Source organism: Pantherophis guttatus, chromosome 6 (genome assembly GCF_059756535.1).
Source record: "Pantherophis guttatus breed Tessera chromosome 6, ASM5975653v1, whole genome shotgun sequence".
NCBI classification, from domain to species: Eukaryota; Metazoa; Chordata; class Lepidosauria; order Squamata; family Colubridae; genus Pantherophis; species Pantherophis guttatus.
In genome coordinates, this window is record NC_142068.1 from 21,404,482 (window position 1) to 21,432,420 (window position 27,939).

The window sequence follows — 27,939 nt, forward strand, 5'->3', positions numbered from 1 at the left end:
TGAACAATCTGCTTGCTGGGCAGCCTGAAAGAAAGCATCCTGCTTAGGTTTGCTTTAGGTAGTGAACAAGACTATCTTCATGGCGTCTCAGTGGCTGGCAACCCCTATCTTTCAACCCAACTTACCTTCCAGGGCTGTGGTGGGGAAAAACTGGATAAGAAAGTGCTACCTTCAGCTCCAGGAAGGAAAATCAGGAGATCACTCTATGGAACAGGAACATCATCCACAAACTCTTACATGCTGCATCTTAAGTGTGCTGAAAGTCAGCACTAAATGTGTGGCATACACTCATTTCAACCCTCGACATCTCTAGGGAGAGACGGGGAAATCCCTGTCTGAGCGTTTCAGAGCCCCATTGATATTTAGTGTAGATATACTGACCTAGGTCTATGTGGGGTGGTCCCTCCTTAGAAGAAAGTCCAAGTGCAATTGCAGATAAAGGTCCCCCTTCCACGTGGGAGGGTCCTTCCCGCCTGCCATCATGTGAATGAACCTTCTCAAGTGGTTTTGGTTGCCAGGTGAAAAGTCATGTCCCCCTCCCCCTCCTCCTCGGGAGCCCTCCCATCTCCCCCCCCCATCACGGTTGAAGTGAACATTGACAAGAGTGCCCTCCCCTCAAAGTCCTTTCCCCCCCAGTCAGGACGGCCCGTTTTCCACAGCCATCTCTCAAAATGAATCTTATTTTGAAGTTAGGCGAGACTTACTCCAAAACGAAGCGCAGGTGGGATGGGATGGGATGGTGCCCGCCAACTAGATAGATGCCACCAGATGGTCCAGCTGCGAAGCTCTCTTGGCTTCCTCCGCTTCCCGTCGCCAGCCCAGTTTTTTTACAACCGTCGGGAAAAGCTCTCTCCTTCCCCACCCCCGAAAGCCATTTCGCTCCTGCTCTGCTAAGAGACTGGGATAATAAGAAGCTGACCGGCTCCAGCATTTTGCCTCCCTCTCCTTGCTCAGCCTCCATCACTGTGGCAAGGCAGACCCTCCCACCCATACCATTTTTTTTTAAAAAAAAAAATATTATTATTTTTGCCTCAGACAGGGAAGGGGAAAAAAAAAAGGATACAGCTGAGCCGGGGCGAGCTGAGATGCCCCCGCCTCCCGCAGATTCCGGAAACCTCCAGGCCGACTTTCCCCTCCCCGAAAGAGAGAAGAAGTGAAGGCACCAGGAGCAATCCTCCATGCATCCGGCGATTCAACGGCGGGGATCGAGCGATTGGCTCGCCTCTTTCGTCGCGGCCGCCTCGGCGGGAGCCACGCGCTCGTCCTTGGAAGCGGGCGGCCCCGCCGCGGTGGGAAGGCAGGAGGCGAGGCGAGGCGCGGCGCGTCCGGCGAGCTGCGTTTTTTTTGCCAAGGCGCCATGACCCGCTTGACTGATTTGCATCCAGCGCTCTCTTCCTCCTCCGGGCGATCGCTCTTGCCCAGCCTTTCCTCGCCGCTGCTCCCCGTCTCTCCTCGGGCCAACTTGCGAAGGGGAGTGGGGGGGCGGGAAAAGGAGCTCGCGGGGACGGATTACGAGCAGGAACCGGGCGCGCTTGGAGCTTGGGGGCGGGGGGGCCGTATGAAGGCGGCGGCGGCGGCGGCGGCGGCGGGCCAGCAGGGCTGAAGTTGGCCAGGTTGCGCTTCGGCCCAGGATGGAAGTTGCCGAGCAGATTCCTGAAGAAGAAGAAGGAAGGGAAACGCGACCGTCCTTCCGCGCCACCGGGGACGACCCACCGGTCTCCAGACAGCCCATCCTGCGCGGATCGCCTTTAGGTATTCGGTGCCCTTCCTTCTTTGCTCTTTGTCCGTTAGATCTGGCGACCGACTGAAGCTCGATTGCAGCTTTTTTTTTTTTTTTTTGCCACAGGCGATTTGTTTCTATCTGTGCATGCCTGGGAAAGAGCGCGCGGGTAAAAAAAAAAAATGGGATACAGGTTACACCTTTCTTTTCTTTTTCTTTCTTTTTTTTTGCTCTGGTTGTATTGCAAAGGATTCCCTAGACCTGTTCGTGCAGGGCAAGAGCTGTGGTATGTACTGCCTCCGGCTAATTTGCCTCCATTTCATTTCTTCCCCCCCACCCCCCACCCCATTCATCTCCTTTCCCCAGCTCTCCAAGAAATCGCACAAATCCCTGCCTTTTTTAAACCCCTGATTTCTGTCGATTGCATTTAAAGCAATTAAAAGGACCACACCGCTCCCCCCCTCCACGCAACTAAGGAGCACTTCCATGGTGCCAGAGGACATAGTAACAAGGTGGCTGTTGCTGCGTCTGCCTATGGAGCTATTTAAAGTGTGAGGGGTGGGACACACTCGTATGGGGGGTGGGGGGGTTGGTAACCCTTGTGGAGCCTCCTAAGAGAATAGTTCAGGCACAAGAGTCTCTCATTCCTTGCAAGCCTGTCTGATTTTTGAACCCATCACTCAACCTACCATTCAATGGTTGTTAACAATCCCAGGTCTTTTGAGTGTGATAGGGAGAGCAGAAATAGAGTTTGGGGGGTGGGGGGGAGGTTTCCCAAGGGATCCAATGACACTGCCACCTGCCAGCCTCACTGCCCCCTCCCTCTACCCCGCTTCAAGTGGGAACGGCAGAAAGCAACCAACCCTCCAAATCCATTTTGTAGGCTGCAACTGGATTTTGCTGACAAGGCCCCTTCCTCCCTGATTGAAACGGGATTGATGTCCATTTTATGAAAACTTAAAGTTTGTAGTTTTCACCTGGGGAAGAATTTTAGGCTGGGCAGGAAGGTGGGCAGTTTTGGAAGCCACCCAATGGATTAATACAAGCTCAGCTTTCACAGAACTTGAAGATGGAACTGATCCTGGGTATATTTAAAAAAAAAAATGACTGGGCATCAACTCCATTTGCTGTAATGGTCAGAGGAGATTCTTATATCAGCAAACCTTTTTTTGGATGCTCTTGAGTAGCTACGATTTGCCACCTCCATTGTTTCTTTTAATCCCTTGGCCCCCTATTTTCTACACAGGCTGAATTTTCCTTTACCTTCCAGGCTCCTTGTCTTTGTTGTCATTTTCTTGGATTCAGACAGAAATTTTGCTTAGATTAGAGCTTTCCCTTTTCTTTTCTTCTACCAGGCAGCCTATCCTCAGGGGTAGATTTCAGGAAGAATCGTAAAAAAGGGGAGAAAGGGGAAGGCAGATCTTTTGATAAGGGGAAGGGCAGCAGCCCTTAAATTTGTCCATTATTTCCTTTTGGGCAGAAAGGGAAAAAGAGGTCCCTTGTCACTCAACCCTTGGTTCTAGACATTTTTTTTTTAATAGCCTATTGGAAGGGAGAGCAAAGACTTTCTAGTGCAATGGGAAAGTGGGGAGAGGATGAGAAGAATAGGAAAAAGTAAGGCAAGAGAAAAAGGTCCTTGTTTAGTCCCACATATCTAGACACACACAAACAGACACAAAGCTGCTCTTGTATTTTCTTCTCCTGGGACAGATTTAGGTTTGATGGAGAACTGCAGAGAATCTAAGAATCTTTCCTGCCTGAATGTGAGATAGTTCCATACCTTGCCTTAAAGTATGCTGCTCTCAAGAATTTGGTGGAATCTGGATGTTTGAGAGCCCTAGGGGCTTCCCTATTCACACACACACACACACTCCCCATAGATTATTTTTCAGGGGAAACGAGGGCAGGGACCACCTCCAGCTCAAATCCATTCTGGCATTTCAGTTCCAGCCTCCCCCATTATCTCAGAGTTCCCCCACTTCTGACCTCTTCCTAGCTAGATATCTTAGAGATAGATACTGTAGATAGATAGATAGATAGATAGATAGATAGATAGATAGATAGATAGATATTCTTCACCCCAGTCTTTCTCTTTACAGAAGAAGGGGGCAAACCCTGTACAGTCAGGCAGGACTTCCCAGATGTGTGCTCCCGATTGGGTGCCAAGTGCGTCTTCCTGAAGCTCCAGTACATGGTGGGAAAAACTGATCCGGAGGCAATAAGGTCCATAGAGGCATCCAGAGCACAGGAGAGAAGCTCTGTTTCCCTTCCTTGGTCGGTCTCCCACCCCCAGACCTTTCCTTCCTTCTGTTTCTTTCCCCAAAGATGAGCTGGCGATATATACCCAGCCCAGGCATAGCTTAGCAAGAGCAGAAACTGGGATGCCTGCAGCAGCCCCCTTCTCCTCCCTGCTCCATTGACTGTGCCAAGCAGTATCTCTGCATCCTAAAGAAGCTCATTGCATTCCTACCACGTCTCATCTGTGCTTGCTCAGCCCCCCCTTTCCCTTTTGCTTCAGCTCCCAAGCTAGAGTATAGAATCAGAGCAGAGAGAAAGAGAAACCAGCAATCCTTTATTTATTTATTTTTGCAACTTAAAAAAAAAAAAAAAAGGAAGAGCCGAGGACGTTCTTTGCCTATATGTCATTTTGGGGTTTTTTTTTTTCCCTCTTTATTTTGCTAAAGTAAGATTTTCTAGGATTTTTTTTTTCCTCCCTCTTTTTTTCTGCTCTCCAAATGTACTAAAATCTCTCCTCCTTCAAACCCGGTAAGTAGAAGCTGCTTTTTTTTTTTTTTCTGGATCTCTTTCTCTCTCTTTCTCTCTTCCTCCCCCTCCCCCATGTGTGCTTGGATCAAACATCTTTTTTTAAAAAAACATAGAAGAGAAAATAATAATAATATACACACATACGTCGCTGTGCTCGCTTGTCTAGGCAAAGAGTGAAATGAAAATGCTGAACCCAGAGATCTCTTTCCTCCCCCTCCCCCTCCCTATTCGTATAATTCTCTTCCTACCAGGCTCCCCAATTTCCTTCATTTCCAAATGGATCCTTTGCTTTCTTCCCTAATGTGAATCCCACTAACTCCTCCCCTCCCAGTTTTTCTTCCTAAATATGACCTTTTACCAAGGAAGGTTTCTCTCCCCCCCCCCCGCCACCCTTTATTTATCGGGAGGGAGGAATTGAAGTGTCTTCTCCTGCATGGAGGGAGTGCGAGCGAATCCGTCTCTCCTTTGCCCGCGAAGGCAGCCCAACTAAATACCAGGGACTCTTGGCAAACCTTTGAACGGCAGTAGATGGAGGGCGACGAAGCCCCCCCAACCTTTGTCAGGATGCCTAGTCTTTAACAGTGATCTATTCTTCTGTATTGGAATGGAGGGGGTGCGGGTGAAAGAAGGAACCCAGGAAACAAAGACAAGCTGAGAAACCTGTGTAGGTCATTGTGTTCTGGTAAGCCTCTTTTAAGTTGATTCTTGTATGTGTGTGGTGGTGATGGCTTTTACTAGAAAGGAATGGTTATTTTGCTTGTGGTTGATGCAAAAGTCTTTTATCTCCTCCCAAGTTTCAGTCTTCCTCCATTCCTCCTTTCCCTTGCTGGATCATCCCTGGGTAGACTTCTGGGCACAAGGCATCATCATTCAAAGTATTCCCCCACCCCCCACCCCTTTCAATGTACAGCCAGACAATCTCCCTATCAGTCTTTTCATTGCTTAGTCTTCAACTTGGATCTGTAGATGGCACAGCAGGTTCTTTCCAAAGATTAATCATCTCTAAATGCTTTAATCAGCTGAAATGATTAATATGTAGCATGTTTTTTTTTTAAAAAAAAAATCTGGTACTATATCCCAGTTATGTTAATTTGGGTTTGGGCGCTGGGAAGAGCAGAGGCTTAATTCTCTTGTTTTGAGTCTGGCATTGCTGCTGTGTACAGTATTTAGTTTCTAATTCCAGTCGCAAGCATTTCTTTAGGAATCAGAGGTATCGGAAACTTGTTTGTCCTCCTTTTCTTCAGTAATGTCTGTTGTGGTGTCATGTAAAATTGGATATTCCCCTGGTGGGATCCCATCCCTTGAAAGTTAAGTGTATGTTTGCTTATTGCTTACGGTGATAACCTCTACCCTTAATTGAGTATCTGTATCCAGATTAAAAGGGGGTAAAAAAAATCTCTCTTCAGCCGCATCTTTTCATTTCTAATTAATGCAAATATGAAGCTGAGTTTGTGCACATCATCTGCTTCCTGAACATTGTCTCGGTTTTGGGGGGGGGGGGGGAATGTTTCTAGATCATTTACAGCACGGCCTTTACCAGCCTTCATTTTCTCCCTCATTATGGTGTTATGTACTAAACAACATTAGATAAAGACGAGTGGACAGGCTGGGGGAAGGGAAGAAGGCCACTGCCTGATTAAATGTTTGGATATCACTTGAGTACGAAAGTAAGTAAATGCTGCTAGGTTGTTGTTGTTTTTTTTCCTTTGGTGATGAAGATAGGAATCCCCGCAAACTCATTCCTTCTCTTCCCCCACCCCCACCCCGTCCGACTGCTTGGAAATGTATTTTTAAAGGAAATGCTGATCGATTGTAATCCCTTTGTGTTGTTGATTCTCATTACAGTCTCGTAATCCATCTGAACCATGAAGCCTTCGATGGCAGATCCACCCCGTCAGAGAAGGATGCTGTGGATTACCCTTCTAAGCACAATTGCAGTAGCATGGACTACCCCCATTCCTTTGATTGAGGATTCTGAGGAAATTGAGGAAGCTTGCTTTGATCCTTGTTACTGTGAAGTCAAAGAAAGCCTTTTTCATATACACTGCGACAACAAGGGATTTATAAATATTAGCCAGATAACGGAATCATGGTCGAGACCTTTCAAACTTTACCTGCAGAGAAACTCCATGAGAAGATTATACACAAACAGTTTTCTCCACTTGAACAATGCTGTTTCTATTAACCTTGGCAACAACGCACTGCAAGACATTCAGACGGGGGCCTTTAATGGGCTCAAAATTCTGAAGCGACTGTACCTGCATGAGAATAAACTAGACGTTTTCCGAAATGATACTTTCCTGGGATTAGAGAGTCTGGAATATCTGCAGGCAGATTACAATGTTATTAAGCGAATTGAAAGTGGGGCATTTCGAAACCTGAGTAAACTCCGGGTCCTGATCTTAAATGACAATCTAATTCCTATGCTTCCGACCAATTTGTTTAAGTCGGTGTCTCTGACTCACTTGGACTTGCGTGGGAATAGGTTGAAAGTACTTTCCTATCGAGGGATGCTGGACCACATTGGTAGGAGTTTGATGGAGATTCAGTTGGAAGAGAATCCTTGGAACTGTACTTGTGAAATAGTTCAGCTGAAGAGCTGGCTGGAACGTATTCCGTATACTGCCCTTGTGGGAGACATTACGTGTGAGACCCCCTTTCACTTCCATGGCAAGGACTTGAGGGAAATCAAAAGAAATAAACTCTGCCCCATGTTGTCTGACTCGGAACTTGTCAGCGTTGGTGTCCCTCAGTTACCCTCAAGCAAGGAAAATGCTTGGCCTACTAAACCTTCTTCCATGTTGTCCTCCTTCCATTTCACTGCTTCCTCTGTTGAATATAAAACCTCCATTAAGCAGCCCAAGCCAACGAAACAGCCCAGGGCTCCCAAACCACCACCTACACCTCGAGGCCTGTATCCTGCACCCAACCAGCCTCCGATCGCTGCATACCAGACGAGGCCACCTATACCCATCATATGTCCTACCGGCTGCTCTTGTAGTTTGCACATCAATGATTTGGGCCTAACTGTCAACTGCAAGGAAAGAGGGTTCCACAATATTTCCGAGCTCTTACCCAGGCCCATCAATGCCAAGAAACTCTACCTGAGTGGGAATTTGATACAAAAAATTTACCGTTCAGATTTCTGGAATTTCTCTTCCTTGGATCTTCTGCATCTTGGGAACAATCGGATCTCGTATGTGCAGGATGGGGCTTTTATTAACTTGCCTAATCTGAAAAGCCTATACTTGAATGGCAATGACATTGAGAGATTGACCCCAGGCATGTTCAGAGGCCTGCAGTGCTTGCATTATCTGTACTTTGAGTACAATCAGATCAGGGAGATCCAACCCGCCGCCTTCAGTCTCATGCCTAACCTGAAGCTACTCTTCCTCAATGACAATCTCCTGAGGACCCTGCCTACTGATGCCTTTGCTGGCACATCCCTGGCCAGACTCAACCTGCGGAACAACAAATTCTTGTACCTGCCTGTGGCTGGTGTGTTGGAGCACCTTAATGCCATTGTCCAGATTGACCTGAAGCTCAATCCTTGGGATTGCACATGTGATCTGGTGCCCCTCAAGCAGTGGATCGAGACGATCAGTTCTGTCATTGTGGTGGGGGATGTCCTTTGTGCCAGCCCAGAGAACCTTACTAATAGAGATGTCCGCTCTGTGGAGTTGGAGGTGCTGTGTCCAGAAATGTTACATGTTGCCACTGCCTCACCAGCACCACCACCATCAGGTCACCCAAGTCCTACCAGTCCCTCACCCTATGAGCTACCCCCAGCTGGAGGAGGGCCAGTACCACTCTCTGTGCTCATCCTTAGTCTACTTGTGCTGTTTTTCTCTGCAGTCTTCATTGCTGCAGGCTTGTTTGCCTTTGTCTTACGCCGACGGCGCAAGAAGCTTCCTTTCCGGAACAAACAGCGGCAGGAAGCCCTTGACTTAACGGGCATCCAGATGCAATGTCATCACCTCTTTGAGGAGGCAGGCGGTGGAGGTGGTGGTGGAATGAGTGCATCCCCAGAGAAGGCACCCCCTATGGGTCATGTTTATGATTACATCCCACATCCGGTAACCCAGATGTGCAACAATCCCATCTACAAGCCGCGCGAAGAAGATGAAGTTATAGCAGGAGAATCTGGGCAACCTGGGGACATACTTCTAGGAGGTGGCAATGGAGGTAGTACCTGTGTTGGGGAACAGTTTGTTGACCCCACTAAGGAGAGTGGGAACAGTAGCTGCTATAGGACCTTGCTGGAGAAGGAGAAGGAATGGAACCTGGCAGTGTCCAGCTCGCAGCTCAACACCATAGTGACAACCAACCATCACCCACACCCTCAGCCATCTGGAGGAGGAATTGGTGTGGGGATTCCTCTCTTGGGGGAGCTAGCCCTGGTGCCGCCTGTCTTCCACCATGAGAAGAATGGTGGGGTAGTACTCTTCCCTCCTACTGGTGCCGTTCTAGACAATAGGGAGAGGCCCCCATTGGTCCCTCCATGCTCAGTGGGCTTTGTGGACTGCCTATACGGCACAGTGCCCAAATTAAAGGAACTGCACGTGCACCCCCCTGGCATGCAATATCCAGACCTACAACAGGACGCCAGACTGAAAGAAACTCTTCTCTTCTCAGCTGGTAAGGGCTTCCCAGAACATCATCAACCCCCCCAAAGTGAATACCTCGAGTTAAGGGCCAAACTCCAAACCAAGCCGGATTACCTCGAAGTCCTGGAGAAGACCACTTATAGGTTTTGAGAAAAAAAAAAAACGTCTAGCTTTTTACAGCCAAATTCCAGCATCTCCCACTCCCCCCCAGCCCCCAGAGCACCCTCACATCACATCCGCTCCTCTCCCTTTCCTCCCCCTGACCACCGCATGCTGATACTAGAAGATACAGCTCTGTGCTTCCCCCCTGCCAGTTGTTGGTTTGGAGGAAGGGCCTAACTCAGATGACCATTAATCGATAAAAGTGCCTTTGCAGACTTTTGCCAGCAGATGTTAATCAATCATTATTTTTTTATATTGAAAAACAAAAAACCTGAGACTTTGACTGTGCCATGTTGTCTAAGATATAAGAATATTATTATTAATTAGCATCATGGGGGAACTTTGTCTTGATCCTGACAAAGTACAATTCTGTGTGTACTATCCTCCCCTCTTTTTCCTCCTCCTCCTCCTCCTCCTCCTCCTCCTCCTCCTCCTCCTCCTCCTCCTCCTTTTCCTCTTCTCTCTCTCTCTCTCTCTCTCTCTCTCTCTCTCTCTCTCTCTCTCTCTCTCTCTCTCTCTCTCTCTCTCCTGCACTCTTTCTTTTAAGAAACAAAATACTATAGAAACACAATCCTTTCCATTCTATTTTTTACATTGAACAATGGGAGGTGGACTCAAAAAAAACCGTCTTCAGCTTTTCCCCTCCCCCTTTTATCATGGCACAGATTCTGTACATTTATTTAAAAGAATACAAAAGTGGGGTGAATAACAACAAAAATGCAGTTAGCTGCATGTCTGGAAACTGCTTTTGGGGGGGGGAACTTGTCCTCTGTTAATGTTTTTCACTCTCTTCTCTCCTTTTTCACCTACATGTACACACAAGTCCCGAATCTCAGTCTCAACTTTCTATTCCCAACCTTCTTCGATCAGCTTCCTTTGCCATTATTGCAAAGTGCCCACTCTCCCTCCATTTTCCACAGTAAATGTTGTGTAAGGGAGTTCAGAGACATTGCTGGCCTAAAACTATTATTTTAAGCCAAGCTTTCCAGCTCTTGGTCTCTTGTGGCATTCCTGTGGGGAAGAAAAGGTCAGTTCCATTATTATTATTATTATTTTAAAAAAAGTTTATTACTTTTCTATTCAATAGCAGCCACACTTCTAATTAAGACTCCAACATAATAAGTGTACAGGTGGGGGAAAAATAAAACTCACTGGATACCAATCACAGATATTTCTTAGAAGAAACACTTTTAATGTTCTTTCTTTTTTCTCTTCCTTGCTCTCACACACACTCTCTCACACACAGACACAAATACAAATGTGCATATATTTATTCTGTACTTTCAAGTAAATATCAATTGTAAAGGTAATGTTTAATCATTGTACAGTGATGCGTCTGGTATAGCTTTCCTAATAAAACATTTTGAAAAAAAATAGATATATATTAGAAGATACAAAAGCTTGAATTTTAAAAACTTGAGCTATACCCTGTTCATACCCTTGCTTCCCGTTAAGTCCATGTTGTTTTATTAATACCAGTACAATCTATTGTGATGTTAATAGAATATAACAAAAATAACAATCTCTGCAATTTTTCTATCAAAATGCTATTTTGGATTTTTAAAATCTGATTTTTCAATCTCTTTCTTTCTCTTCCCTTTTCCCTTCTGCTCCTTCTGTTTTCCTCCATTTCAATTTGTTATGCTTTTATCGGAATGAGTTTCTTCCTACGTAATAATATGCAATAGATTTATTTAATTCTTTGAAATTATTGGTACCATTATTTATGTTCTGCTGCAAGGAAAAGTCATTTGATTTGATTTCAACCCCCACCCCGAAGTTTAAATTTTTTAAATATATTGAATATATTATATATTATTTTTAGAACGGGAGGCATAAATTTCAGCATTTTTTTTAACTGTGTGGGTATGTTGCTTCCCCCCCTCTTTTTCTATAACAGTTGAGAAAATTAGACCTAGTAACTCTCTTTAGGCTACAAGCTTCCATCTGTTTTACTGAAATCATAGTTTGGGCTGAGATAAATGAAGTGGTTTTGTTGTGTTTGCTATAGATTTTTTTTGTTATATCTCTTCTTTTTTACTTTAGAATTGCTATATTGCCAAATTAACTTCGTAGAGCATTTTTCCCCCCAAATTATTTTGACTAGTATGAAAAGAAGCAAAAAAAAAAAAAGTTTGCTTGTTTCATTTATTTCCTTTCCAAGGTATCTAGCTGGTATCTTGTTTCTTGTAGAACTGAGTTGACACTGAAAAAAATCCGAAGGGAAAGATTTCCTTGGTGGAGAAAAAAATATTATCCATCCCGTATGGCCAGTAGATGGCACCCGAGTTCCAGAAATGACACCCGGAGACCAGGAGGCTACTTTTGAATGGTGCACACAGCCTATCCATTTGGAGTCCCGAATCTGCCCTTAATAGAAAATCATCACGTTGAATGTAATTCACCAGACGTCACTAATGCCTTACATGAAGATAAAAAAATCAAACTAAAGGGAAACTGTGGAAAGTACTTCCTTTAGTATGTACCAATATGGTGGTGGTACCCTGTTTCTGACGATTTCAAGCAATGGTTTTTATATTTATATAACACAGACACACAGACACACACTCATGAAGAAAGGGGAAATGTATTTAAAAAATAAAATAAGTCATAAAAGCAATTTATTTGTCTTACTAAAATGCTATCCAGGGAATTTAAAGTGTCTCTATTGTAAGATGGGGTGGGGTGGGGAAATCTATCTCTCCTCTCATACTCTTGATCCATGATTTATTTGTTCTAATTTATTTAAGGAATCAGTGCATAAATTGCAATCTTGGGTTTAAAATATATGTTCCTTCATATGGTCGCTAATCACTCGGGATGTGTTCCTTTAAAAAAATAACACTAAAATAAACTGGAATAGGAAACCCACTGTATCCCCTCTTCTAAAGCCAGGTAAAAATCAAAGCTCTGGAAATTAAGCCAGTTGAAACTATTTTGAAGATTTTACTCTTGAATTTTGTCTTAATATTCACCTATCCAGGGGTAATATGAAATATATCCCACTTAAGAATAATAGAAATTGAATTTAGGCTCTTCCACCCAGACAGTGGGATTGAGAACAGTACAATGCTGTATTTATTTACTGAGTCTTATTTGCAATAATCGATCTGTGATCTACAATTAGCAAGGCAGTAACAAAAGCCCAGTTTTTGCTTTGAGATATCTTTGTGCTATTAATCATGGGCATATTGAATCAAAGTAAACTTGTGTACAAAGCTCAAGTCATAAAATGTGTAATTTAGTTGACTGTGATTTTGGTTAAGTATGCTTTAGGTCCAGTAACATTGATGCCACTGGTCCATCTACGTTCTGAATTGCAGCAGCTTTCTAGAATTTACTCAGGCCTATGGTCTTAACTGGATTGAGCCATTGGCTTCTTCCCTAAAGTCTTTTTTTTTTTTTTACTACTGGGAGTTTTCATGTGTAAAGTGGATACAGTCCCCCCCCTCCCTACACTGCATGATGATGATGATTACTTTATTCCATAGTAGAGAAAACAGCTCTATTCCACAAAGGAAGAAAGAGTCTAGGGAATTTGGTTGTATTAGAATACTGTTCAAAATCCAGTAACAGGAAGTTAGATTGAGCGGGTAAAATAGATTCATGCTGGATATGACCAACTTTGGATATGATTGTAGTGCAAAAGTATACCAAGATTCAGCATAATAATTGTTATAACAGTTGTGTTAAATTTGAGATGTACAAAAAGCTGTTTATCCTAACGCTGTCTGGCTGTGAATCCAATACATCTGAGTTCCTAAAGCATTTGCTGCTCATCATTTCTAATGTAGTTTCTGAAATTAGAAAATTTCAAATGCATTTTTTTATCATAGAGGTGTCATTGCAGTTTTGGGTTTACAGCATTATCGCTTCATCAAGCTCATTTGTTTCTCCTGTACGGCTGGGTGGTCAGCAAGATATTTTTTTTAAAAAATTATCAGCATAAATACACATTTATTTTATAATTAAAATAATTAAAATTTTATTCAATTTTTTTATAGCCACCCATCTCAGCCAAGATACTTCCTATAGGCAGTTATGACCTCTTTGCTTTCTTTCTCTTCCTTCCTTCCTTCCTTCCTTTCTTCCTTTCCTTTTTTTTCTTTCTTTCGTTTTCTTTCTTTATAAAATCTTCAAAACATGATGAATTGCTCATTATGTCTTGAAATATAACATCACACCAGCATCGTAGAGCTAAATGGCTATAAATAATATTTTTCTTTTGTTTATATTGTCAATCACAAAGACATCTAAGCTTAAATATAGAAATCAGTTTTGAACTGAAATGCTGAAATAATATTAAGCGAAAACGAATGTATAAGACTAATTTTTCTATTTAAAGGAATGCTTTTGAAAGAAAGAAGAACATGGAGTCTGAATTTTGTTTGTTTCCTTGCATAAATAATTCTCTTGCTTATTAAATATCCAATAAAATCTGTCATATTCAGGGTCTGAAGGCACAGCTATATAATGCTGCTGTATATAATATAACTGTTAATTGAGGTAATATTACTGGATTGAGTGGCTAATGGGCAGAACTATAGCTGTTCATTTCTCTAAAGTGGGTCATCCCATCAGCGACTGTTTTCATTCATTAATCTGAGTGATGGGTAATTAGTGGAGATGGTTTATCACCATTAGCAGTTTTGTTAGATAGCAGCAGCAATAATATTAATTGAAATAATTGTGAAAAAAAATTATATTCGTAGGAGGGAAGTGTTATGAAAATATGCTTCAGCGAAGTCCTTTGTATAGAATTCTTACATTTTTAAGGGCACTCATCAAGCAAATGGTATCCACTGTCAATGCTTATATTAAATACCATATTATAGTTTCCTGAAAGATGTTTTCCATTTCTACCTCTTAGAGATCTGTGATAATCTTCACCAGTGAGCAGAAGGAAGAGGTGGTGTCTGTAAAATACATGGGGGTGGTAGAGAAATGTCAGCTGCCTAGCAACCCTGGCATATGTGCATCCTTGTCAGTCGTACAGATATTAAAATCACAAAAGGCAAGAGACAACCTAGACCCATCTCATTTAAGAATGGAATATTTGAAGGGCAAGGATGGGGAAAAAAGCTGCCAAGAAGTGCGAGATGGTTATAATGGTAGTACCTGCAAGGATAAAGATCTACTTTCTCTTGGATATTTTTTTTCTGGGTTTTTTTGAGTCACCAGTATGGATTAGTGCCTATACCTGATATTTTATATGCGAACTGTATATTATTGTATTAAGTGTTATTGCTAGATTTCAGTTCTTCTGGGGGTGGGCAGGGAAGCTGATGGACAGATTTAATTTTTGGGACCCCCCAAAAAATGTCTCATGCATGGATTTTCATACCTGAAATTAAATCTTTTATTATGAAAAATATACATGCTTATATACATAAGAGCTGCAGTGGCGCAGTGGTTAGAATGCAGTACTACTTGTGCTGACTGCCAGCTGCCTGCAGATTACTTCTGCTGACTGCCAGATGCCTGCAATTTGGCAGTTCGAATCTAACCAAGCTCAAGGTTGACTCAACCTTCCATCCTTCTGAGGTTGGTAAAATGAGGACTGAGATTGTTGGGGTCCTCATTTGCTGATTCTGTAAACCGCTTAGAGAGGGCTGTAAAAGTGGTATATAAGTCTAAGTGCTATTGCTATAAGGAGATGAATAGTTGTTATTAACTGATTAAGCATGTATATATACCCACAATAAAACATTTTCAATAAGAATTTTTAAAGTACTGATCAAATCCTGAGATTTTCAATGTGTTGACAGCTGAAAGAGACAACTCTGGTTTTGTTTTTGTTTTTTCCCCATGACGGAAGAGTTTCTCATAGATCTGCTCAGTGTTGAAAAGTCAGAGCTTGGTTTAGTAGTTAATCTGCTAAATAAATGGTACTTTTCAGTAGGTGTGGATTCTCTGCATGCGAGCAATTGAAGTTGAACAAAACCTTTTCCCTCTAAGTATTAACATGTCTGCTCTGCAGCTGTAAAACAGGTTTTATTAATTAATATTTCTACTGTTCAGGAACATTTTGTAGTGGAATATTATGGCTTGTGACAGCTGGCTGAATGTCAAACGAAAACGGCTGAATGATTTGCCTACTAACTGCAGTGCAATTTGAAGTCAAACTAAATACTAAACAACACCCCTATGGATTTGCTAGAAAAGTATGTTACCTTCAGAAATATAGCCAAGCATAATAAGTGCTAGCTTTTGTTGGGAATGTTGACACCACAGAATGACATCAAAGCTAAGCAAGGATGGTAGAAAAGGATGGAAGATCCTTTTCCAGGGTTTTTAGGTTGTTCAGAAAAACAGCCCAGCTCAGAGGATTTGACTGAAAGGTTATCAATGCTATAGAATAGATGATTAAGTGGCTTATTTAAACTTCACTTTTAAACAAAGTGATGCAGCAGAAGGAGATGCTGCTAAGAGAACTTGGTGCTACAGTATGTAGTCTGAAATTTGCCTCTAAAAGCAGCATAATGTTTTTACCGTGGTGGCGGTGTAGTTAGAATGCAGTACTGCAGGCTATTTCTGCTGACTACCAGCTACCTGCAATTTGGCACTTCGAATCTCACCAGCCTCACGGTTGACTCAGCCTTCCATCCTTTTGAGGTGGATAAAATGACCCAGATTATTGGGGGCAATAGAGTGACATTATAAACCACTTAGAGAGGACTGTAGAGCACTGTGAAGTGATGTCTAAGTCTAAGTGCTACAAATGATGAAAGTGTAGCCCCACCAGACTTCCCCAGTGCAGAAGGAAAATTCAGTTGTCTGTCTAAGACATGGTACATGGAATCAAGGGGCAAGTTAAATATCCTGTTCTACCTTCATCTTTATCAACATCTTCCTTAGGGGATTTCTGTGCCTATTCTGGATGCAAGCTTGTCCATCCTGTTACTTTCCAAGTGTGCTTTGATTCCAGCGTTTACAGTTTGCTAGTTGAGTGGCTATTTATTGTCTAGGCTGCATAGGTATCAAACTCAATAAATTTTGCAGCAGATGATAATGGTGATCTCCACTCCAATATTTTTATGTATATACAAAAGAGTAAATTGTATTTTGAATATGGGATGAAAGTCATGTCTTGGCCAATACAGTTCAGATAGATAAGATAATTCTGAGAAAAAAAAAGATTTGATAGTTGGACGTGACTATGTTGATGAGAAAAGTGTACCCTTTCCCCCCAAAAGAAGACATCCCCTGATAATAAGCCCAGTTGGGCTTTTCAGCACATGGCAATAAGGCCAAGCACTTATTTCAGGGTTCAAAAAAATATAAGATAGGGTCTTATTTTCGGGGAAACGGGTATACAGTATCTCTGTGTGTTTTCTCCCTGAATTTGTTCATAATGAGTAGGAAAAGGACATGTGGCTTTCTGATACTTTACTTGATATTTTTTTCAGTACTGTTTAGGGGATATGATTCAAATTCGCCATCTCTTTTCCAGTCAGTTTAGGATATTCCAAGGCACTGTGTGAATATTAGAAATAAGATTTATCATAGCAAACGAGCTGGAGTTGTGAGTTTTATAGAAAGTCACAATGTATGTAATAAGATTCATATTCATTCTGCTTCTCCTTTCTGTTCCAGAATATAATGTTCCCTATGAGAATGATTAGCTGCACATTGTGATAATTCAATGATTTTGCTATAATGCTATACAAACTGCAGATGAAAAAGAGCCATTTGCTGTATCAGGGAAATAATCAGGTGTACAAGATTAAGTTCATATTGTAGTCAGTTCCACAACTGATGTGTAACAATTGAATAAGCGTTATAACCTTGGATGATCTTTAAAGCACCAAAATTCTGTTGATGTTCAACTTTCTTATGTGGTGAGCAAAACTTTTTTGTTGTTGTTCTTGATAACTGACAGGTTACTGTTTGAGTCATTTTCTCTGATTTTATGTTATATGTTTTATTGATTTTCATTTCCATAAATAGGATATTTAACTTGATTTTCTCTCACCTCGGTGGCCTAAACTACTTTATTTTTTTAAAAAAAATATTACCTTTAAACAGTAGGCTAACTATCTTTTCAAGCTGAACCTGAAACATTTTTACTTTCGCAAAATCTTGCTCTGTTATCCTTGGGACTTGTTGCAGTACTTGTTCAGATTTCAGTGTTAGACTTCAGTCAACTATGATTCAAGGAAACCTAACATAAAGAGCAGAATTTCTTTGTAAACTCGTATAAGAATGAGAGGTTCCCAAATTTGGGGGTCATTTCTATTCAATGGGAATTGCAAAAACAAGTAGGAGCCATGGTGGTACAGTGGTTAGAATGCAGTACTGCAGACTACTTTTGCTGACTGCCGGCTGCCAGCAGTTTGGCAGTTCAATTCTCACCAGCTCAAGGTTAACTCAGCCTTCCATCCTCCCAAGGTCGGTAAAATGAGGACCCAGATTGTTGGAGGCAATATGTTGACTGTGTAAACTCCTTAGAGAGGGCTGTAAAATACTGTGAAGCAGTATATAAGTCTAAGTGCTATTACTAATCACACCTATGCAAATATTTTTCATGAGTAACAGTGAAACTTAACTGTTAATCTTCCAAAATATGTTCTTTCCATTTCTATGAGAAAAACTGCAAATGAGATTCACTGACTCAGAGCCAGGTCATTTAACAGATATAACAGATTAAGAGAGTTGGAAGGTCATCTAGTCCAACCCCCCGTTCAAGCAGGAGACCCTACACCATTTCTGACAAATGGCAATCCATTTAATTTATATTCACCTGAATCAAACAAAATCTGAAAGGAAATTCTTAGCACAGGTAGGTGGAACAAATTTAATCCAATTCCCCTTCAGCAAAATTAATCCTATCTTTGTAGAATGTTACCTTGAAAGCAAACATTTACAGGTCCTCTTCTGCTGGCAGAACAAATGAAGGCTAAAATTATTTTCTAATCATGTTGGTTTGTCCTTCAGAGTTACTTTTTTTCCTGGCCTAGACTTCCAGATGTGTTAACAGATGCTACTGAAACACATTGGGAGATGCTAGGTTGGTGAAAAGCAGGCTAAGACATACAACTAATGTATTCTGATCATGTATTTCATTTTCTTGCATATTTTTTTAAGGACAGTCACTGACTTGGACTTCAGAGGGTTATTTTTGCAGCTTATAGGACATGCTTCATTAGATGAACTTCTTTACTAGAACTACGCATGCTTTGCAAATGATTCAGAAACGCTTTGAACCTGGTACAAGCACAGCATTGATCTGCTGTTCATTAAAATGCTCTGTTTTGTTTTTTCAGGCTTCGGGGTGAGGCTCAAAATTAGATGGTATATGTCAGTGATGGCATGTGCCTGCCCGAAAATGAACTTCCTGTTTCCAGCACACAGATGCATGCCGGCCAGCTTGCCTTCCGGGTTTCTGGCGCGCATGCGCTCACAATGATCAGCTGGCTGGCGCATGCTCACGCAGGAAAATGGAAGACCAACTCCTCCAGTTTCCAGCACTGCTGCAGGCAAAAAGGCCAGCTGATCATCGCACGTGCATGCGTCACAAAAACCCAGAAGAGGAACAGGCGACACTGCAGATGCCAGGTGACATGGCTCTGTGTGCCACTTTCGGCACGCATGCCATAGGTTCACCATCACGGGTATATGTCTTTTAAAGTGGAAGCATTCTTTATTTTCATTTTTCAAAATTCACGTAGGAGCCTGAAAAAAAATTGCCTTCTTTAATGAACAAAAAAGAAGTATTGTAAACATACTCACACAAGTCCAAAGCACTTCTTTGCATATCTATGTTATATACTAAGTAAAGCTACCTAATCAACATGTAGCTCCTCATTTTCAGTGCATTTAAGATTGTTGTGAGAAAAAAACATTTTAGTTTTTTTTGTTAAAAAAAACAACAACAATTCTGAAGTTGCATTCAACTTGCCTAAATATTACCAAATCATTGATTGCTCTTAAACTGAAGTAACTCAGTTCCAGGATTGGCATAATATATTGAACTTTAAATGAGCCTTCAGAAAACCAGAATAAGGTTACTAACATTGAAGCTTAGTATGTTGTGTGAATATGTCTATTTTACTTGATTTAACTAAGTATGTCTATGGCTAGAAGTAGTAGAAAAAATAGGGGGAAGGAAAGGGATGGTTTAAAATATACACATTCCTTTTTCCTTAAGACAAGCACTCATTATTTCCATCATATAATGAGATAGGGCCTATGGCGAACCTATGGCACGTGTGCCACAGGTGGCACCTGGAGCCATATCTGTGGGCACATGAGTGTTGCTCTAACTCAGATCCAGTGCACATGGGTCATGCCGGCCAGCTGATTTTTGGACCTTCTGGGCCCACCGGAAATAGGGAAATGGGCTGTTTCCAGCCTCCTGAGAGCCTCCGAGGGGAAAGCCTCTGGAGCCTGGGGAGGGCGAAAAACCTTTTTGCTGTTGAGTGCCTAAAGCGGGGGGAGTGGGGGGGGAGCGTGCAGCATGTGGGCAGGGGTGAAGCACGGGGGGCATTGAATTATGGGTGTGGGCACACGTGCGCTCGACACTCCCCACACACACACACTTTTGGCACGCGATGGCAAAAAGGTTAGCCATCACTGAGATAGGCTAACAGCGATAAGAATTGCAACTGAGATGTTTATACAGAATCTTCATTGGCAATTCCAAGCATCTATCTATTGTGGCATAAGTGTTTGTCTTTGGCATGTCAAGACTGCACACTAACAAATCAAGAGAGGCAGGCAAAAAAAAAATCAAGCAGTTTTTATTAAAATAAAATTAACTATTGATGAGATGATTTAAAATATGAATTCTATGAGCAGAAAAAATACTGTTTGGTGATCATTTTTGTTTCAGCTTTTGAGCTTTATTTATTTATTTATTTTATTTCATCAAGCATGTATTTTATGACAGATACAGGTGTAAACATAATTATAAATACATGAAAAGTATACGAATAAAAGAAAACATTAGGAGAGGGATGGTAGGCACGCTGGTGCGCTTATGCATATCCCTTACAGAACTCTTAGGAATGGGGTCAGGTCAGGGGTGGGTTCTACTTACCTTTACTACTGGTTCGCAATGGGATCGCTCATGTGCGCTCCCTTCGCTTGCGCGCGCACCTAGCTGCTGTGCATGTGCAGATTGCCAATGATGACATCCAGGGCGGAGGGCTTGGCTGAACCGGTCCAAACCAGGGGCAACCCACCACTGGGTGAGATCTACAGTAGACAGTCTAAGGTTAACGTTTTGGGGATTTGGGGAAGAAACCACAAAGTCAGGTAGTGCATTCCAGGCGTTGACAACTCTGTTACTGAAGTCGTATTTTCTGCAGTCTAGTTTCGATCGGTTTACCATGAGTTTGTATCTATTGTGTGCTCTTATATTGTTTTGGTTGGCCTGCTATGATTGAGAATGTTCTTGAGGATAAAAAATACTGGAGGCAAGAGTGAGTTTGTGACAACTTGTGGATTGTATGTGTTATTTAAAATCTAAATGTAATGTCTTTTCAGTCTGGCAATGCTCAAGCTTCAAATTCTTGCTTAACTGTAAAACTGATGCAAGACATAGTCGTAACCTATGCTGCATAATAGGGTTGCTATGAGGGCAAAGTATGAAAGAACAGCTTTATTTTTTTTCAGAGATCATACATTGAAGCTTCAAATAAAAAGGTGGTGAGAGTAGGCTATTTTTATAGTCTATTAATAAGCTATTATTCAGTAAGATTATGTTAAAGTTCCAAACTATTGTTTTCTAAATGTGCAAAAACAGATACTGTAATTGGGAAGTGAAAATTAATGCAGTCTTTATTTATAGTAATTTTATATGCATATACATATTTCATTTAATATTTTCTAATTCTTGAATTTACCTATAGTTTCAGATTTAAAGAAAAGTATAAATAACTGACTAACGTAGTCTCAGTTGTGGATTTTCGATATTCCACATCCTTAATCTCTGAATTTAGACGGGACTTACTAGTTTTCCTTATCCAGATATTTTTCCTTACATTTTCTTATATTACATTTTTTAAGGTCCTTTGGTATAACTATGAGTAGGAATGTAATCATGTGCATATGTGGAAAAAGAAACCTTTATGAATTGATGCTTGGGTTATGTTGTTGTTGTTGTTGTTGTTGTTGTTGTTGTTGTTGTTGTTATTATTATTATTATTATTATTATTATTATTATTATTATTATTATTATTGCAGTGAGGAAGGACACAGTAGTCACTTTAGTAGTTCTTTTTATAAACATTAATACTGCCTACATTAATACTATATATGTCCATATTGCAGATGGGAGTTAATTATAATTTGTGTCTGTTATGAAGCATTATTCACAAGGGTCAGTACTACAGTCAGACAAAAATGAGATGTGTAAAGAATTTTTCATTTTCACATAATGTGAATTCCTGTTTAAAAAATGTTGCTTTCATCTAGATCATAAATAATATGGGGGCTTTATTGAGTCCTAAAGCATCCTACATTTGAGTTTCACACTGATTACATATTACCGCAGTCTGAAATAGTCCAAATGTCATAAAACATGCCCCAATTTCCAAACAGGACAGACAGTTTAGAAAGACACTGTGGTCAATGATAGCAGATGCTGCTGGCAAGTCTATCAAAAGTGATACATGTTCATCTAGGTCAGTGATGGCTAACCTTTTTGCCATCGTGTGCCAGGAGGGGAGGTGGGGAAGGTTTGCACATGCGCATGCCCACACCCATAATTCTATGTGGCCCACTCCGTGCATGTGTGTGTGACCCCCTGCTCTTGGCACGTGATGGCCCGTTAGCCTCATTTTTCTTTCTTACCTGGCTCCAGATCCTCTCTATGCATCTGGGGAGGGTGAAAACAGCCTTCCCCATCCCCTTGGAGGCCCTCAGGAGTCCCAAAATGGCCCTTTTCCCAACTTCCAGTTGGACAGGAAGTGATTTTTTTGCTGTCCCCAGCCTCCAGACCCTCTCTAGGAGTCTCTGGAGGCTGGGGAAAGCAAAAAACAAAACAAAACAAAAAAACCCATAGGTTCATCATCACGGATCTAGGTTATGATACAAGTCATCAACCAGATCGATCAATGCCATTTCTACCCATAACCCAGATTTGAATTTTAACTGAAAGGTCTCCAGATAATTCAATTTATCCAGGACTCTCTATAGCTGGTTCCCCACTACCTTCTCAATCATTTGCAAAGGATGAAAGTTTGGAAATTGGAGGAAAATTAAAAGAAACAGCTGGTTCCAGGGTGAGCGTCTTCAGAAAAGACTGTAACACTGGGCCTTTTAAACTAAGGGGCATTACCCTTTTCCCCAGAAAACATTCATATTTCCCAAGATGTTTTAGTCTTAGGAAGAGAAAACTGATATTTAGGAAAATGCAATATCAGTTTTCAAGTACCAGAAAATGTGTCATATATAAAATACAACAATAAAAGTCTTTCTAATCTTCCCAGGTTTAAGACAGAGAACATTATTTTAAGTTACAGAAAAGCAGATTGAGGTTAAATGATCTTTCCAAAGTTGGTGGAATATTTAAGCAGGATTCATGTACAGACTGGACAGCCACTGTTATGATGTGGATTCCTGGCTTCTGGATCAGGTGGCTAACTTCAGTGGATTCAATACCCCTTCAATTCTATGACTCTTAAGAATTCTCCCCTCGGTAACTGTCTGTGGAGATTCTCAATCATCCAGGCCATGATTGTCCCAAAGGTGCTTTTTCAAAAGGCAACTGGACTTTGTTTTTCCTTGAAGCTGTTTAGCTTCTCATCCAAGCAGCTTCTTCAGTTCTGAATGAAGCTTCCTGGATGAGAAGCAAACCATCTTCAAGAAAAAAAAAACTCCAGTTGCCTTTTGAAAAACACCTTTGGGATCACTTCACTGAAATAATGATTATGAAGGAAACCATCTGAGGTCAGAAATCCAAGCAGAAAAGCAATAAGCATTATTGCAATAAATCAGCCTCCTCAGTCTGGGAGATTCCAGATTAATTTGACTTCAGTGCCTTGGGAATGTTTAGAGACATAATTAAATAGTTGCCCGAGTGTAGGTGGGTGATATTTTATGGCCTGGCCCCTGTCTGTTCCACAACACCAATCCTTCAGAGTTGTCTTAATTTGCCATAGTCCTTATTTGAAAGCCTCGCAGGTTTCAGTTCTTACATGAGTTTCAATAATTCCATTTGTATTTCTAGCTCTGCTATAGTATTTGACTTGTGAGGCTGAGAAAATAGTATCACAAATAACATGGACAATGTTTCTGATTTGCTGACAGGGACAGATAGTAATGACATTCTACTATGTCTCCTACCATGGAAACCCAAAAGTGAGGTGTGATATATAGATTTGCCAGCAGTGAATTTGATTTCAGTGGTATAGAGTTAAGGTATCTGCAATCAACTAAAGCTAGGACAAATTCAAATAAGTTTTCAAGTATTGAGAAATGGCATTTTATTAAAATCAAATGCGTAATATATGATATAATATTGGATATAAGAAAGTTTGACATAATTTGGACCATAACTGTACACTGGTACCTTGGTACTCAACTGCTTTGAAATTCATCAAACTTGGTACTCAGTCCATTTTGACATGAAAATTTTGTCCTGGTACTCGTTGTTTGGTACTCAACACACAAACTAGAACTTGTCAGTATCGGCTGCCTTGTGACTCACTACATTATTCCTTATAGAAAAAAAATGTTTGGTACTCATCATTTTTGGTACTCATTGCACCTCCCAGAACCAATTAATGATGAGTACCAAGGTACCACTGAATATTATTAGGTAGTAATGCAAATTATTTTGCTTCATTTCAGGTAGGTTGACAAACCAAAGCAATACTTCCATACTTCCTAGCAGTAATCACAGAAGGGAAAGATTGACTTGTAACAGTGTAAATGCATGGGTTCAGAAGTGGTTAAGAATCTAGGTACCATCCATCCATCTGCCTAACTAATATATCTTTATGAGCATGTGAACCCACATTTATTGCTGTAAATATATCTGTATATGACCCTAGCTCTGTTCATCGAAGCGTGGCTTAGTGGCAAGGATCCAGAATTTCTATTTCTATTTCTGGCATACATTCTAAGAATGTATGGAGGTTGTAGCCTTTTCCTATGGCTTATTCGAGGCTTAAGATACATACAAGAATGAAATTCATTCATGGCACCACCATAAGTACAAATTGAGATTGCATCACTACAAATACAAATGTGGATGTGATTTGTTTAAAACTCTCTCATTAAAAGCTCTCTAAAAGTGTAACATTGGAGGATGGTATATTAATCTAAGATATTCAAGGATACCTTCAAATGATAATGGCTCTTAAGGACAAGCATAAATTATATTGAACTAAAGGCAGGTAATTGTTATTGTCCTTGGGAAAATAGTTACTCCTATTGGCATATTTTCAACACAATATGTAGCAATGCAATGTTAGTTAGTTACTATGGTATATATTTAAATAGATTTGTTTCTACTTAGGATAGGAAATAGGGGAAGCAGCTATCAGCTCCCTATCATGCTTTTCCTGACATCTCACATTTTCTTAATTTTTCCAAATGAATTAAAAATGTTGAAAGAACAAATCCCATTTTACTGGAGAGAAAAAAGCACTTTGCAAGGAAACAGGTTTGACGTGATCATATATCTATCACAAAAAATATTTTGTCCTGTGCTTTCCTCTTCCTTCATAAAAAGGACCAATAATCTGTACATTCACATACAACTCTTGAATGAAGCATTTCAAGGGTCTGATCTTTCTAAACTGTGATATAAATGGACCCTGTCCACACTTTCCTTGAGAAATGAATTGTCCTTTATTTATCATCCTTATCCAAATTTTGTAATAAAGACCTTAACAAGAAGAAAAAGAAGTGTTAGGATAAAATTCTGTTTCGAATAGTATGCTTTCTAAGAAAGAAGCAAAATTAGGAAAGAACATAGTGTATTTAAAGCTGTCATGCTGTATATCTGCAATAGTTTGATTCATCCATCTCTGATTATTTAATGATGTGATTGTGGATCTGTGAAGAGGGTTAAAATCCTTTAAAACATTGAGAACATTTTATTAAAATTCTGGGGCATTATGGAACCTAAAAAGATTTTTTGGGGGAATGTTTTAGCTGCTAAATCAGGAATGCACAACTTTCCCCCCTTTGTATGGGTGGAAATGCTTGCTGCTTATTTTTCAATAGATGTTGATCTTAAAGGTAATCTAACATGATGATCTAACCAGATCTTTGAAGCCAAGCCCTTGTGCATAATATTATTCCAAAAATTAAATAATCCAAGATAAACAATCAAATACACTGTATATCTGACAATGGCCACTTTACTTCCAAATTTTAACAATGTGCTCTCCAGACCTCTGGAACATAGCTTGTCCATGGGTAGATGGGTAAATCTGATTCAGCATAACATTACTTCTGATTTTCCTATGCACTTTGAAGATATCCAAATCGGAAGATTTCCACAGAAGGGAAAAAAATGAAATATCTGTAGTTTGAACTGAGAGGTTTTATTTTTCATTTGCTATAAATAGGAGTTAATACTAGTGCAATAAATAACAAAGAGTTTTGGAAGTACTTAAAGTCAAGGTATCTCAGTAAATTTCTAACAATGAATTAATAAAGGTTATACATGCAATGAGCTTGCAGTTTAGAAGGAAGGAGTCTCTGTCTTTTTCTCTCTTTTTGAAATATCCAAGAAATGTAAAGAAAGAAAGAAAAAACCTCTTCACATTCATGTCTTTTGTAAGAGCTTTCTAAAATGCACTCTGATTATTAATGTGCAGATTTTTCATGTCATTAAAAGAAGGCTTTGCTCCATGCAGATTAAGGATTCAGATTGTGTCCTGAATTAAATATCTGTTACCACAATCTCATCATGTCAGGATAGGTAAATGTTGGCATCTCTGCTTTTTAATAAGATTTTGTTTTGTTTTGTGCCTTGATCTTATGGAAATGTCATGTTTTTTATATCTATCTTCATATGTATTTCTCTCCCCCTGGAAAAAAAAATCCAATCCCCGAAAAACATATATTTAGAAAATATCCTCTATTTGTTGAAGAAAAATACTCTTCTCTGTTGAGAAGAGAAATTGTGATCATAAATCCTTCCTCAAGTCAAGATAGATTCCTAATGACTTCATTGGTATTTGCATGTTATTTCCATGCAGCAATCAACAATACATAAATCTCCCAGGTCTTTTTTCCCCTTCAAATTCCTAATCTATCCTATACTCCTATTATTTCCCCTTGCAATCCCTTCCAAGCATTAACCATATCTGAACAAGCTTGTTTTTGTTTTCTTTTAAGATCAGACAGTCTCCTTGGTGCTGCCACTTGTTATGACAAAGGAAGTGAAGAAAAAGATTGTTTTTCTTACACTTTGCAAGTAGGGAAGAAATTACATTGACTATATCATTGGGATGGAATTTATAAAGGACTAAAAGACATGCTGTTAAATTAAGCACTTTTCCTTCCTTATTTTCTTTTGCTATGCAAGCAACAATTTCAACCTGGAACCTATCAAGCATCTAGACAAATGCTTATCATTTCAAGATCCATAAATACATTTAGGTGGCAATCTTCTGGAGGAGGACTCTAAAATCATCAACTAAAAGCATCCACTTTTATTCTTCATCCAACCTGTGATCAATTCCACTTCACTTTTTTTTTTTAATTGTGCTTTTGTAGTTAGGCTGTGGAGCTGCCTGGTAGAAACTGAACTGAAGAGCAGGTGCTAAAGCCTCTTTGTCTGGTGCTTAGACAAATATCCAGCCTTCCTAGTCTATGGCTAAAAATAACAGAGAATGGTGAAGCCAGTATTTAGTCATACTCAGCTTAAGTGTGGATACCAGAAGGATCTCCTTTAACATGAGCCCATCTGGAGGCCGAAAATTTCATCAGAGACCCATCCTTGCACTTCGAAGTGAAGGAAGTGGTGAATAAGAAAAGAATCCTCTTAGTCAAAGCAAGCTATCAGCAGATTCTTCTACCGTGATGCTTTGGTGTCCTTTCAACATTAATCCTTTATATCCTCCCAGAATTTTCATAATGCTGATTTCATTGATGTTATTTTTTTGACTTGAATTATGAGTCTGGTATTATTATTTTTTCCGATTTATTAATGGATATTATACTGAATTTCCTGACAAGAGTTCTCCAAAAGTTATGTTCTTTGAGAAAGGCTCATCATCTCCAATGCTATTATAGTGACATTGTTTATGGTTTGCTTTGACCTGGCTGAATCACCCTACCCAAACTGCATCTCTGGTTTTTGCAGGAGGGGGTATACTGGACCATTGTTAACAATGTAGTAAAACATTATGGTGGGGGTTTTTTTTTTGTTTGTTTTTTTTTGACTCTTTCCACAGCATATGAATGCCATTTTCATTGCTATTTGCTGGACAAATGTAAAGCAAAACCAAGTCACTGATCATCCACAAGGCCAAATTTGGAGGCATATTGTATTCCATCCATGGTTTGTGCAAATTAATGGCAAGTTTAAAGCCAGAATCAAAACTTGAAGAAGGTTAAAAGATTCACCAAGCAAAAAGGATCTGAAAAGGATTGGTAAGATCTATTCTGCCAAAAAATGATTTTTCTACTTGCATACACAGCTGTCTTCTCTTTCTTGCATTAATGTGAACTTTTGCAGACATGTTCAAGAGAAATAAAGGTCATTTCCTTATA

General features: G+C 40.5%; 1 protein-coding gene and 1 long non-coding RNA gene across 12 annotated transcripts in view; one reads left to right on the forward strand and one right to left on the reverse strand.

The window, feature by feature from the left end:
* The window catches only part of LOC117678220 (uncharacterized), a 68,167-nt gene extending 66,970 nt beyond the window's left edge, over positions 1-1,197 (reverse strand). For all 6 annotated transcript variants that reach the window (XR_015728577.1, XR_015728576.1, XR_015728574.1 and 3 more), the window contains exon 1: positions 1,064-1,197. This is a non-coding gene — a long non-coding RNA (uncharacterized LOC117678220). The remainder of the gene's footprint in view (positions 1-1,063) is intronic.
* Positions 1,140-27,939, forward strand: SLITRK3 (SLIT and NTRK like family member 3). Of its 6 annotated transcripts, none has more exons than XM_034439055.3 (3): positions 1,147-1,752; positions 6,332-9,124; positions 11,449-11,875. In XM_034439055.3, the coding sequence occupies exons 2-3, from the start codon at positions 6,352-6,354 to the stop codon at positions 11,457-11,459; spliced, it is 2,784 nt and encodes a 927-aa protein (XP_034294946.1). In that variant the 5' UTR covers positions 1,147-1,752; positions 6,332-6,351; the 3' UTR covers positions 11,460-11,875. The 6 variants fall into 6 exon arrangements, with proteins under 6 accessions (XP_034294940.1, XP_034294946.1, XP_034294945.1 ...); XM_034439054.2 differs by lacking the exon at positions 11,449-11,875 and adding an exon at positions 26,560-27,939 and having other exon boundaries at positions 1,620-1,752; XM_034439049.3 differs by lacking the exon at positions 11,449-11,875 and having other exon boundaries at positions 1,140-1,752; positions 6,332-9,540.

Bases quoted from the DNA above. Each gene is read 5' to 3' on its own strand.
- SLITRK3 (XM_034439049.3), top strand. From the start codon at position 6,352: ATGAAGCCTTCGATGGCAGATCCACCCCGTCAGAGAAGGATGCTGTGG.